At 41.0% G+C, this 14,044-nt stretch overlaps 1 protein-coding gene across 1 annotated transcript in view; it reads left to right on the plus strand.

Moving 5' to 3' along the window:
* Positions 1-3,402: 3,402 nt before the first annotated feature.
* LOC128739903 (protein eva-1 homolog C) overlaps positions 3,403-14,044 on the plus strand; it is a 200,749-nt gene continuing 190,107 nt past the window's right edge. Inside the window, exon 1 of the mRNA XM_053835405.1 lies at positions 3,403-3,526. Coding sequence (XP_053691380.1) covers positions 3,403-3,526 — 124 coding nt within the window. The remainder of the gene's footprint in view (positions 3,527-14,044) is intronic.

Below are 14,044 nucleotides of genomic sequence, written 5' to 3' on the forward strand. Positions count from 1 at the left end.
TTCAAGTCCAAGTTCAAGTCCAAGTTCAAGTTCAAGTCCAAGTCCAATTACAAGTCCAAGTCCAAGTCCAAGTCCAAGTCCAAGTCCAAGTCCAAGTCCAAGTCCAAGTTCAAGTCCAAGTCCAAGTCCAAGTCCAAGTCCAAGTCCAAGTCCAAGTCCAAGTCCAAGTCCAAGTCCAAGTCCAAGTCCAAGTCCAAGTCCAAGTCCAAGTTCAAGTCCAAGTTCAAGTCCAAGTCCAAGTCCAAGTCCAAGGCCAAGTCCAAGTCCAAGTCCAAGTCCAAGTTCAAGTCCAAGTCCAAGTTCAAGTCCAAGTCCAAGTCCAAGTCCAAGTCCAAGTCCAAGTCCAAGTCCAAGTCCAAGTCCAAGTCCAAGTCCAAGTCCAAGTCCAAGTCCAAGTCCAAGTCCAAGTCCAAGTTCAAGTCCAAGTCCAAGTCCAAGTCCAAGTCCAAGTCCAAGTCCAAGTCCAAGTCCAAGTCCAAGTCCAAGTCCAAGTCCAAGTCCAAGTCCAAATCCAAGTCCAAGTCCAAGTCCAAGTCCAAGTCCAAGTCCAAGTCCACGTCCAAGTCCAAGTCCAACTCCATGTCCGTGTCCAAGTCTAAGTCCACGTCCATATCCAAGTCCTAGTCCAAGTCCGAATCCAAGTCCAAGTTCAAATTCAAATCCAAGTCCATGACCAAAACCCGAAACCAAAACCAAGTTCAAGACCAAGATCAAGTCCAAGTTCAAAACCAAGTCCAAGTCTCATTGTCATAGTACTACGTAAGTGATGCGACGATGTCTAATACAAAACTCTTCTAATTTTTATTTCTTGCCATAGCCTGCAGTTTTTAATTCAATCGTCCAGTTGAGCAATAAGTTAATTTATTGTATAGAATAAAATCCAGTGACAAATAATTATCTATTTCAATAATATATTTCCAAAATAAAATATGCCCCTTAGTTAAGTTAAATAATATGCCCCTTAGTTTTAAGCAATGCTTAACAAGGTTTCGTTAGTTGATTGTTTATACTACCTTTAATGCCAAATCAGGCTTAACTTTCCTACTTCAAATAACATGGTTTATCATCCGATAAACACAATTTAATATCAGTGATAGGTATCTGACTTCGCAGCGGAAGCAAAAAAAACTCCTTTTCAAATCAACCAACGTGAATAACAAACCATCCTAGTCAGACAATGAGTTGTATCCTGTGCACTGCCCGTGGAACAAATCAACGTCATCTGATCGGTTCTTATGGCCAGACCGGTGGCTGCGGTTAGTGCGGAAACCTTTCAAAGAATGTAAAAGAGGAAGGAAGAACCCACTGGAATCCGGCACCGGTGACATGGGATTTGATCGTCATGGTTAAGTCGGGGAGACGCCACAGTTTTAATGCGCCAATGTAAATGCACAATGAACAAATTTTCAGAAAGGAAACACTAAAGTATTCAATAGCACCTAGCAGCTCGCGTATTAAATTTCGCTTGGAAGGTCGCCAAACTAAAATGTCTATGGAATTATACGCCACGAATTGAGATAACTCATGTGTTATATCTACCTGATAGAACCTAGAATGCTCACCATTTCGCAAATGATTGTGCGCTCACGTAATCTCAAAATAAAAATAAAAATTAACGCTAAAGTTTGCCACGATAGTGGTAGGTGTTGGCATACGATGGAATGCGCCAAACATAAATTCCCTTGCTTTTGTTATTCGTTTCTATAAAAATTCGAGGAATGAGCTTGCATCAAATCTTTAGCATTTACGTAACTCAATTCGATATTGATATCTGTTTTTAATTGTAAAACTGAATTAACCATAAAAACCGCAGATACTTATCGTATGATTCAGTAGTCATCCAAAGTTTGCTGCAATAATATAAATCACATTTTACAACCACCCTATCAGAACCATTTTACCGAATTGAAACCGTACCATAATGTACACTCCCAAGCGATTAGTCATCGTACAGTAAAACCTGCTCGAGAATCATCGCATACCGTACACTCGAAACATGTATGCCTATGCGACACCGCTCGGTATCTGTGGGATGAAACAGCATAAACAAATCCGTGCACGATCGAGAGATGCAGCATGAAAATTAGGCGAGCACAAGCATACTCGAAACCGAGCGAGACACCAGCTGGGCCGTCGAGCGGCCTGGCAAAAATATGCGACCGCCGTCGTTCTATTTTCGTAGTATACTTCTGTCAACGTTTTGCACCATTTGTCTTTCGGCTTTGGCAACCGGGAACCGAACGGTGCAAAGCGAGATTAGCCATCGCGTGCAATTATCGATGAGTGTCAAATCGAATGCGACCGTGTTGCTCCTTTTTGGCAACGCTGAGTACAACGCAAATCAACGCCAAAAGACCTGACAGTGCTGATGACGATCATGATTATGATGGGAATGGTTTTAGATTTGGATACTTTGTACCGCTTCTCAGTGGAATTATAGCTCCTGAACGAAATGGATTGCGCTTATTTAGGTCTTCCGGTTGAACAATATTTTCAGAAGTGAACACTTAGGAGCTACGCTACTTTGAAAACTTGCTGTGTAGGTACTGTTTAACCACGGGGGCTTTGAAAATCAGTCATACGAAATGTCGATCAAAATGAATTGTTTAATTGCTAATTGCTGAATAATCGAAGTATTGTGTATTAATTCAACTCTGAATTACGAACAGTTATTTTCTTCGGTGTATTAAGGTAACAGAGTATAGATTAGTCAACTCTATTGGATTTCTTACTCTTGATGTCTGCTTCAATCTCATCCAGCGATGGTGCCTCCGATGCCACTGGTTTTGTTGGTCTCTCACATTTTAAACTCGTAAGAGTTGTTCAAAATGTTCAGTCCATCGTTTAAGATGTTCTGTACGGTCAGTCAGTAGCTGACCAGCTCTGTCCTTTAGCGGCATTTTTGTATTCATCCTGGCACCGCTAAGGCGGCGAGAAATATCGTACAACGAACGGATATCACCATTGGCGGCGGCAATTTCCCCTTGTTCGGTTAGGGAGTTAGTCCAGGCTCTCTTGTCCCCCCTGCAAGCTCGTTCAACAGCTCTCTCTAGTTCGGGGTATTGTTGACGGGGAACCTTAACCGATCTGGTACGCGCTAGCTCAACGCCGGCTTTCGCCATTCTCCGCTCGTCGATCTTCCTCCAAGTTTTATCCGAAAACCACTCCCTCTGCCCGCTGCACGCTCTGCCGAGAGTTTCGTCACTGGTCGCGATGAAGGCGTTCTTAATACTGGTTCATTGCTCTTCGACGGTTCCACCACGTGGCAACTTCGAGGCTCGGGATTCAAGTTGTTCGGAAAAGACCCTTTTTTCCTCAGGATTTTCCAATTTAACGGCACTCAACTTTCTCCTCCCATCGTTGGACACGTGCGACGCGCAAACGTATTTCAGCGATAACAAGATGATGCTCGGATTCAGTATTAGCGCCGCGTATGTTACGTACATCAAGAAGTCTCCTTCGCCATTTTCGGCTGATGCAGATGTGGTCGATTTGGATTTCTGTTCGGCCATCGCGGAAAACCCACGTAACTATATGTGTTGGTCTATGGAGAAAGAGCGATCCACCAATGTTGTTATTACCAGAGAATTCTGTAAACAGCTCCTCGTTTTTGCTCATTTCTCCTAGCCCAAGGCGTCCCATGACACGTTCAAGGTCCGCGTTGGTTGCGGCAATTTTCGCGTTAAAGTCGCTCAAGAGGATTTGGAAGTCCCCTTTCGGGATTTTCTCAACCACGCTGTTCAGCTGGCTGTAAAAGCTCTCTTTCTTCTGCTGGTCGGCAGCATCTATTGCCACATAGCACTGAAAAGCTGTAAGGTTTGTAACCCGTGTTCTGAATCTGGCAACGATGGAAATGAAAGAATACTTATCGGTTCCCACTTCATCAGGGCCTCATGTTCCCCTGGGCTCAGTAGGAATCCAACGACCCTTTCTGCTACTCGAGATACCTCGTATGTGAGAGTAGAGCAAGACTTGCCCGGATGATGCCTTGGGTTCGCCAGTACCCGGCCAGCGGACCTCGCTCAGCCTCAGGATTCTAAATTTCAGGCGGCCAACTTTCCTTACAAGTTGAGCCAACTTACCCCGGGTAAGTGCTAGGCAAGGGTCAGTATATTCCATGTCTCGATTCGTGTCCGTATTTTCATGCTATGGGTCATTGCTAACAATCCAGATTGATTTCTTTTTTTATTTTCATTAACTTTTTTGTTTTCGTGTACAGTAGGTTGCTAACCTAAGGTCGTTATCTCACTGACGGGGCTGCCATCTTAAGGTGGGCGGGAGCCAATGTACGCCCTTTCCTGTTAGCGTACGACAACCGAGGTTGCGTATGTCAGCCGGCACCACGTGGATGTAGGGATAGGAATTAATGGACAGAGGTTATGGAATGGACATGTTCACTCTTTGCCAGGCCATTGATATGGTTCCAGACAACTGCCGCACCGTGGGATGAAACCCAAATCTAGGTGGACAAAAGTAATTACGCTAAAACCGTTAGTCCTAGGTATATTGATTCTTTTATGTCAAAAAATATGTATTTGACAAATGAGGGTTGATGACGAGCCGTCCGGATGTTCCGGAGTCATGGTGTAACATATATTCATACTCACATTCCTCGTCCTCCCTGGATTATGGATTTGCAAAATTTGCTATAAAACGAACAACAATCGATATGGTTTTATAAAGAGGAAGGACAAGTTGAAAGCCCTACGCCCTGAAGTGAAAAACTACAAGGTATACAGCCCTATGGGTTGTACGAAAGGATGGCGTAGGACTCTATCAGATCATTGAAGCAAAGACTAATGTTAATTGCATTTCTAGCATTTGTGTGTTTATAACAATCTGTGAGTGCCATTGTTTAAGTGAATGTTTAAAAGAGAAGAACGAAATATTCAGATTCAATTCTTCATTGAATACAATGGTGGCTTTGAAAATACATGGACGGGGGTTCATAAATACAACGCCTACAACCATTGAGACATGGAGATTACTTGTAAAAATCACTTATGTGCATCATTAAGGTTGAAATAGTAATGAATGACCAACCCACAGATTATTGTATTAAATATGATTATGCGTAGCTTGACTTTAACTCGCTTGTGACCATTAAAAGGGTCATTCATTACAAATAACAATAAAGCCAAAGCACGTTCATCGCAAATATGATGTGCCAGGCGAATGTCCTTCTCTTCTGTCACGAATGGCAACAGGCACGTAAGTTAGCGGCGTCGGCTCACTGTCTCTTGCTCCGAGAAGGTTTTACTAGTTTACTTTCACAGCTTACCGCTTGTTACATAGCAGAAAAAATGACACATCCGCAATAATTTCTGTTTTATTTGTATGAGTGTCCTTATCCTCCTACTACAGGAGTGAAGAGTCTCAAACCATCATAAAATAAATGCATACCTCCAAAAAACCCCACATGCCAAATTTGGTTCCATTTGCTTGATTAGTTCTTGATTTATGAGGAAATTTGTATTTCATTTTTATGAGAGCTACCCCTCTTAGAAATGCTACCCAGTCCCAGTATAGTAAACAAAGACGTTACGTCAAAAAATTGACGGTCATCTTAGATTTGGCAGCCATATTAGATTTCATCAGAAAATTCGCCTTTCTGCCATGAACGCACCACTCGAGTTTAAGTCGAAGCTAACCATTGGACAGCTGAGCGAAGGGTCCACTGTTTCAAGATGACTAAACATGTGATTGTCATTTTTGACGTAGGACTACGTCTTTCAGGAAGGTAGCTGGTAAAGGGGGCAATTCCGAAAAATCTTTCTCGAAAATTGGTCAGGTTTTGAACGCTAATAGCTTAGCGGTTACCCGATCGATTTTCAATATTCTTCCACCAATCGATTGGAAAATCTTCTAAGAATTAGCCCAAATGCAGAAAAGTATGGATTCTTGATATTGAACTATTAAAAAATTGAAAATAATGAACCTATGTTTTACCAGAATTCTCGCTTCGTGATTGGTTGTTGGAAATGACGTCATCAAAGTGGAAATGCGTTTTCACACTTCAGCTTATAATTCAGTCAATTTTCAATAGGTTTCCAAGATATTTAAACCAATTGATCGGAAAATCGATTTGGAAAATAATGGAAAATAAAGAAAACTATTGATTTTCAATGCGCGTCATTGAAAAATTGAATTATTTTCATATTTTTGCCTTCCCTCGTCAGTGCTTCCCTAGCACGGATGACAGAAATATATATGATATGAGCTATGGGCTAAGCTTCATTATGATTCTAATTAATTTACGCTCTGTAGAATCCGATCAAAAATTGTTGAGCTTCAGCTGTTGCTGCTTCCCCGGATGAGGCAACGAAGACATCCAAATTCACCAAGCGAAATGCCAACAAACCGAAGAATCCATCGACTCATCTGCCAGTGAACGATATGGTTTTGGCTGGTATGCCTTTTACTGTGCATCGTCAGTCGGTCAGCGGCTTTCGTAGGCGACATATCGGCAAGTAGCTAGCTTGCGACACATCGGGCAGGCAGCTTTCGAGTCACATCCGTGGCATAATTTTAAAGGTTGTATTTGAAACATTGTTTGCCTTACAGTGCACGTCGTGATCGTGGTCGTGTTCATCGGCTGCTGAGGAAAGGAAAGTATGCTGAGCGTGTTGGAGCTGGAGCACTCGTATCGCTGCCGTGATGGAATATCTGGCTGCTGAAGTTCTGGAATTGGCAAGAAATATGCGCGACAACAAAACGACCAGAATTATGCCATATCACTTGCAGTTGGCCACCTGGCCAGGACTGCTATTTCATTGTGACTTATGACCATACACGAACGGCTTCGTCGATCGCATAGCTGCTGAGGCTTTCTGGCTGGTCCGTTGCAACAAACCGTGCCTGGTTAACGGTTATCGGTACTTCAATTTACCGAAAAGAGAATTACGTTAGGTGCGTTAGAGCAAATTTATTGCAATCTAGAGTAATGATAATCAAACAATCGGTCTTTTTAAGGATTACACAACAATTGAAGAGTTTATTATATTTTCTTGCCCAGTTAATACCATAATAACACAGGTAACGAGGGAAAAGTTGAACTTTTCGTCGTTGCAGACGACCAACAAATGGCGGGAATAAGTGTACTGGTCACGGACGACATTTTCTGCCACTTCTAAAACGTCTGCAACTTGTAAATGCTTTATTATCAGTGTTCTTCTTTTGTAAACTGCAGAAAAGTTTTGCACAATTTTTTCAGCTTTTTGAAAACTCGCGCGTACAGTCTTCCGATTACCAGAGGAAAAACACTATTCAATGTAGAAACAGATCATGAAAATATATTTACTGTTTGGTTTAGTGTTACTTCGATTCGTTTTAATAAAATAGATTCAATCAATTCATGAATATATCTCCAAAATCGGTTGAGGATTGAACGTATACAATGTTACTACTTTGTTAAATACTTCAGTATACATGAAGAATTGTATTATTACATACATGGATACATCCTGTTATCGCTACAAAGAGACTTACGTAGTCCTACGTCACCTATGCGGTCGTGTTTTGTGCACAACCCCTCAGATTTTGACCCATTTTCAACCATGGATCAAGTGCAAAAGTTCCAATATTTGAAGACCTCGTGACAGTAGTGGCCCCATTTCAACGAGAAATACTCAGATATAGTGGGCATCGGAGTAACCAGTGTCCAATCCTTTGCCATTCATCTAATGAGATATAAATTTGTCATAATTTGGCTTATGTTATGTTGTATGCACTGTACTTTTAGTGTAGAGGAAATAGACACCAACGTTAGACTTCCACTACAAACCGACAAACTATGGTGGTAAAATACCCCAAAAAATTGAAAATTTAATTGATTTCCACAGAATAGTACAGCAAATTATGTAGAAATTAATATATAATTTTGGCTAAAGAGAGCCTGTTTCATAATATTTTACCTATTTCGGTTTGACAACTTTTACGTTCGTTCCCAAGCCGGTCTCGGTTGTAGTGAGTTGAGCACGTACGTGACTGTCTTTCGTTTCACTTGTTATGAATTTAATTTCAGCTAATCTGAGATGAGAAATCTCTGGATCTTACCTTATATTCTAAAAAGTGGGTGTCCCTAGGTACACATTAATATAATTCCAGAATTTCACCAACATCCATGAGAGGTCGTGGAGCTTTATGAAACCTCTGCTAAGTAAATGTTGTATTCCTCACCTTTTTTCGTCAATTTTTATCCTTTTGGAAAGGATAGATCCTAATCCATAGTTGATCCAACTTTACTATCTGTTTAGTGACGAATAGAGACTTGTTTTCCCGTAACAATAGTTCCGAACTCGTACCATCTACAACACTGTACAACTTGATCGGTGCTAATACTAATTTTACGGTCGTAAACTATTATGACATTAGCTTCAGCCGACTGTAGGTACAAAAATAACAGTGACCCATGCATTAACGACAAGCGCCATTATGGCACATCGTCACATCGTAACCCAGCACGTAGCGAGATTGATTTTATTTCTTGTTTTCGTCATCAAATAAGAGCCGCCGGAAAACGTTCTCAATGGTTATGGCCTTTCCGGTGCTTGTTTCACTCTGTTTTGAATGCTGATGAATTTATTTTTGTGTTTTCAACCTTTGAGTGGAAATTATTATGCATTTATAGGATTTGTCTTTTGCTAGTAAACCAATATAGTACAGTTAATATAGCACATGAGCAATGTTCAAAACTAAAGCAAAAATTCTATGATGAACTAGCTTAGACAGCAATCTAACCTCGAGGATAGTTATTTCTACCATACAACAAATTATGGAATTTCAATACAATTAAGATAATTATAATTATTTCGTTATGCGTTGAAACATTGAGAAATTAAAGCAATATATAAATAGCGGTTCAAATACACCATCAAATACCAAAATAAAATGGACCCATCATTGACACTCACGAAATATTTTTCGAACGAGCCAAAGAGTTGAGTTTATTCAAAAGAGAATATCAACAGCTTGCATCCTTCGAAGGTTCATTTTAAGTCAAATTCCGTTGTGGAAATACCTCTTTGAAAGTTGATTTTGATTGATGCTAACGCTTCGGAGCGACGATGGCCGCAGGTTCATGGAGACTTATCCGATTTGAATAAAATCTAAACGAGACGTATTAAATGGTGTGCTAGATTTAATGCAACCCGAATCTCTTTATCTTTTTCCAGTTCAAAAACCCTTCACAGGCGTAAAATTCCATACGTACGGCGATCATCCTTTCACTTTACCCGATGATGGGGCACCTAGCGTCCGCAGCCGTCGTTGTTGCCCGACACCACCCGCCCGATTGAGTCTCAATTCAACTGGATAACACAAGTTACAAGTACCCGGAACAAGGGTCCAAATGAATGTGTCGGCAGAAGTGTAAGGGCCGGGCTGTCCACCGAAGCGGGTAAATACGGTCAGGCTACGATGGAAAATGGTATTGCTATGTCTTTGATGTTAAGCTCCGAAGCCAAAGCCGTTGCTTTTGTCACCAACAGAAATGATCGGTGCTTGTTCGGTGTATAGTGCGGCTGCAGCCGACGGAGACGATAAGCGGCCACTGGACAGCTTTGACCATTCAGCCGGAAGTTCACTCATGTGTTAACTGGAAACATCCGCATCAACACAAATACTCTAGCACAAACACACACACTTTTCAACTAGCAACAAATATGCGGCGCTAGGTGTTTTTTTTTTGTCGATTCAAATTCCTGCCACTCTGACTCTGACTAAAGGTTTAACATCCGATATCGGACCAAAGCCTATGGCTGGGTCAATGTACATAATTTTGATCGAAAATAGATGTTTCTACATTAGAAAAAAATAGGCGCTTGCGTAGCACATTGTTATAATGAAACATCGATAAGATAAACTGTAAACATTCACGAGAGACATACCAGGACGGTAATGGATTTCTCTATAATTTGAATATTTTAATTTGCACTTGTATTGACTTTATGCAGCAAACATTTTCAATACTGTAGCCATTTTTTCCTGAAGTGAAATGAAACTGTGATTTTTACTCTCAACATTGTCAATTTATTCCTGGATAAAAGATTAACGGGATTGTTTTTAACATTTAACATTTAACAACAACAACCAGAAATCGAATTCACTACTATAAAGGACTCCTGCCTATTATATTTGCAAATGTACCAACAATTTCAAAACTACCTATGTGAGATTGACACAAGCTTTTGGCACAAAAACAAGTTTGCTCTTAATTGTTTTTATACATGGTGTTCTACACGCAACAACCCGCGGTGATGAGATAACATTTAAACTAAATTCAAGTTACAGCTGCACACGTGCCTGACGTTACAAGTTCCATTCGCTGGGAAATGCTCGTTCAACCCATTTATTTCTAGCACATCAAATAATTTCTATTGAACTCTTAATGAGGCTTACGATAGTTTCAACAGCTCACGGTGAAAGATTTATGGCACGAATTCTTTCACAGATAAATTATTCCCTTCGGGGCGCATTCCTTCGGGTTGTCCATTTCCAACAGCAAAAAAAATAAAACGGCTAACTCCCTTCCTTGTACTCAACGCAAACGCACACACACACACTCATTTTCCTTCTTTTGTTGAAGACAAAGATAAATCTTTGTACTTTGCATCTTCACGAATGTAACAGAAAACGATTTCTGGTCGGTACGTTTTGTTCCAATTCGAGTGAAGGCGAAAATATTCTTCCGTTTTTCTTTCATCTGCCGTTTTATTTTTACGGTCGATTTTATTTTCCTTAAAGAGTGGGCATAAAAATGGTATCAGTTTATCTTCTGCTCAACCTTACCCGGGAGCCGGATAAACAGTCATCAAGTGACATGTGCATCGTCAAATCGGCTCAGCCGAGACAGAATAAATGCTAGGGTGGATAACTTTTCAACTTAACCACAGTAAATGCAGTTTGCTCTTTTGCATCCTCGGACAGTTAAGCATGACAAAAAATAATAGCGTGTAAAAATTCCAAACATTATTTTTAAACAGAACATAAACAACAATAATGTTCGTCAGTAATTGTGCGGTCTACGACCGCTAACCACCCTGATATGTCGAACTCATTATTGGTGATACGTAACTAAAATTTCGTCATAAAGACAAAACGCTGCTTCATCTTAACCCCATCGCCCAGCCGCCATCGGTCGGGACATCAGCCAACAGCAAAACGCAGTTTTTTTTATCCAACAGCCAGCTCTCCATGGCTGACGTGCGATAATCTGACATTCACCAAGGGTTAAACCGCAAAAATAGCGTTTGGTAGAAAATAAAATGGAACACGTGATAGAGCAGTTAATCGCGTGCCGGGCAAACGTGCTGCCAGAGAGCAAGGACAAATTTACGGCGTTTTCCAAGCGTAATTCGTGATAGGATTAAGATAGAGACAAAACGCGCTTTCTCATTCTCGTCGTTAACCCGTGGATGGTGAACAAGCAGCCTCTTATCGCACCCGTCGCTGAAGATGATGTTTGATGCGATGCACTGTCGCGCATTCATCCTTGTTTGTCTTATGAATTTTCAGCTCCAGACCTGATGTAGAATCTCTTTAAGGATTCAAGTAATTTTGGCTGCGATCGATTTTTTTTCGCACCACTAACTATCGTACTATTCAATGGAATTTAGACTTCAATATACCATGGGATAGCAGTAGAGAGCCTTAGAGAGTCGCCATTTGAAACAAATAATCTTGCAACAATGCAGCTGCGTATGTCAGTGTTGCCACACGCACAGATTATTCTGTGATCAACAGACATTTGGAATAAATAACTTTTATAAAATCTGGATATGTAATTCCTTTTCATGATAATTTTACCACAGTTAATGGTCGTACCGTAAATAGTTATGCTGCTGTTGTCTGTTATTGTCAATTCTTTTGAGAACCAGCGATTTAAATTAAAGATTTAGAGTTTCTCGATGCTACATATAATAATAACATGCTCAAGGAACCTTCCTCTGAAGCTTTTATCTTTGATAATTCATAAAAAGCTGCTAAAAATTTAGAAAAATCTACTCAAAAAATGTTCTTGATTTGAGATGGCGTCTCTCTACCTTTAACAGGCTCTCTAGTCGTTACTCTTTTTAAGGCTCTCTAATCGGTGTTTTGACAAGTCTCCTGTTCGATTGGACTTACTTTTGACAACTGATTCTGTTCGATTGGAATTTTCGGTTTAAGATGGCGACTCTCTAAGGCTCTCTAGATAGCAGGAGTTTCCTAAAATTTTCCATTCAATAACATGGATTTTAATGAAGTATTTGATTCGATCGATATAGCAATGCTATTATGTAAAATCGAAAGAACTTGAATCCAATTCGTTAAATTTTTAGTGTCACTCAAAATTCTCATTGAAGATCTTTTCCTTTTATTTTGTACGTCAGCGACATCCCTTAATAAAGAGGAATAAAACTAGAGGCATAATAAGCAACAACTAAATTACCTACAGGATGTTCAATAAGTTCAAATACAACTTTTCGTCGTTGTGTAAGTGCGCATCATGTGCATTCTGTGTATTGGTAATGGTGTCAGCTTTAGCCTTATATGTAAACTAACTGACGCGCAATTGACACCTTGCGTCATTTGATGACATTTGTTACTTGTTTACCGCGCGCGATGAAGGAGTACCGCAACGTCGTAGTAAAGTTGTTTGTGAGAGGTGAGCGACCCACGACATATTTCGGCGGTTGGAATCCCACTGAGCGAAGCGGAATTTCATCTATAACACCATCCATCGGTACCGGGAGACGGGCTTGGCCAAGGACCGTGTGGCCGCGTTCGGCGAGGTCAAGGTGATGCGGGAGCGGGTTCGTCGATCGGGATTGCCCACACCATCATGGCGAAGGACCCGAACAAGAGATGCATGGTTCACGGGGTAACGGAGGCTACAACGAATAAGAGGCTGGACAGAGCAAAACTGATACTTTCGCGGTACGCTGGTCAGGAGTTCGTGTTTTGTGACGAGAAACGCTTCATCTTGCAACAGCCGCACAATGTCCAAAAGGATCGGCTATGGGTGCCGACGTTGGTCAGGATCGCACCGTCCCACATAAATATCCCGCGGTTCCAGAGCGTCGCGTCGGTGATGGTTTGGGGGGCCGTATCCAAGCGTGGGAAGCTTCCACTGGTGTTTATCGAGAAAAACGTGAAGATCAACGCGTACTATGTGACCGAGATTCTGGGGAAGGTTGCGGCCCCGGCAATTCTTGACCTATACGGAAAAGATCATTACGTGTTTCAATAGGATAGCGCACCGGCCTTCACGGCGAATATCATCCAAGCGTGGTATCGGGAGAATTTGACTGATTTTCTCGATAGAACTTTGTGGCCTCCCAGCTCCTCGCATCTTAATCCCCTGGACTTTTATGTATGGACGTACATGCTGGCCAAGCAGAGCGAACATAAAGTGAGCACTATGGACCAATTTAAGAAGCTCATTTCCAAGATCTGGGAGGGATGCCCATGGACCAGGTGCGTGCCGCGTGTGTTCTTTCGAGAAACGTCTCAAGCTCATTATAAAGCACAAAGGGGGGTGCTTCCACCAAATATGTCGTAAAGGTTCTCAATGAACACTGCTTCAATAAAAATTGACTCAGAAAAGAATATCTTGTATTTTCATTTTTTAAACACATTATTAAAATGTACTCAAACTTATTGAACACCCTGTAATTCATAACACTGATAGGAAACTCTTCAGAAATAAGAAATTAATTCCAGAGTGAATTACTGCAAATGTTAATTACATTAGGAAATTAAACTCTAGAAAAATGTGAAAGAGTTAGGGAGCTAGGAATTGTCTTCACAAAGCAAAATCAACATATTTTTTACGACATATTTTACAATAGTAAAATATAGTTGAATAGGTGGAAACACTGCTTCTAGTCTCAGGTTTTATCTTACTTCGTCGCAAAACTTCTAGTAATAGCATCGTAATCGTCTGCAAAGTCTAGGAATTATTGATTGCCTTTATTGACCCTTGTTGGAAATTGTCGGCAAAATCACACACTCAATGAAAATAATAACATACAAAACAGTTCAGCCCTCGCCGCCGCCGCCAAAT

Source organism: Sabethes cyaneus, chromosome 3, assembly GCF_943734655.1.
Source record: "Sabethes cyaneus chromosome 3, idSabCyanKW18_F2, whole genome shotgun sequence".
Lineage (NCBI taxonomy): Eukaryota > Metazoa > Arthropoda > Insecta > Diptera > Culicidae > Sabethes > Sabethes cyaneus.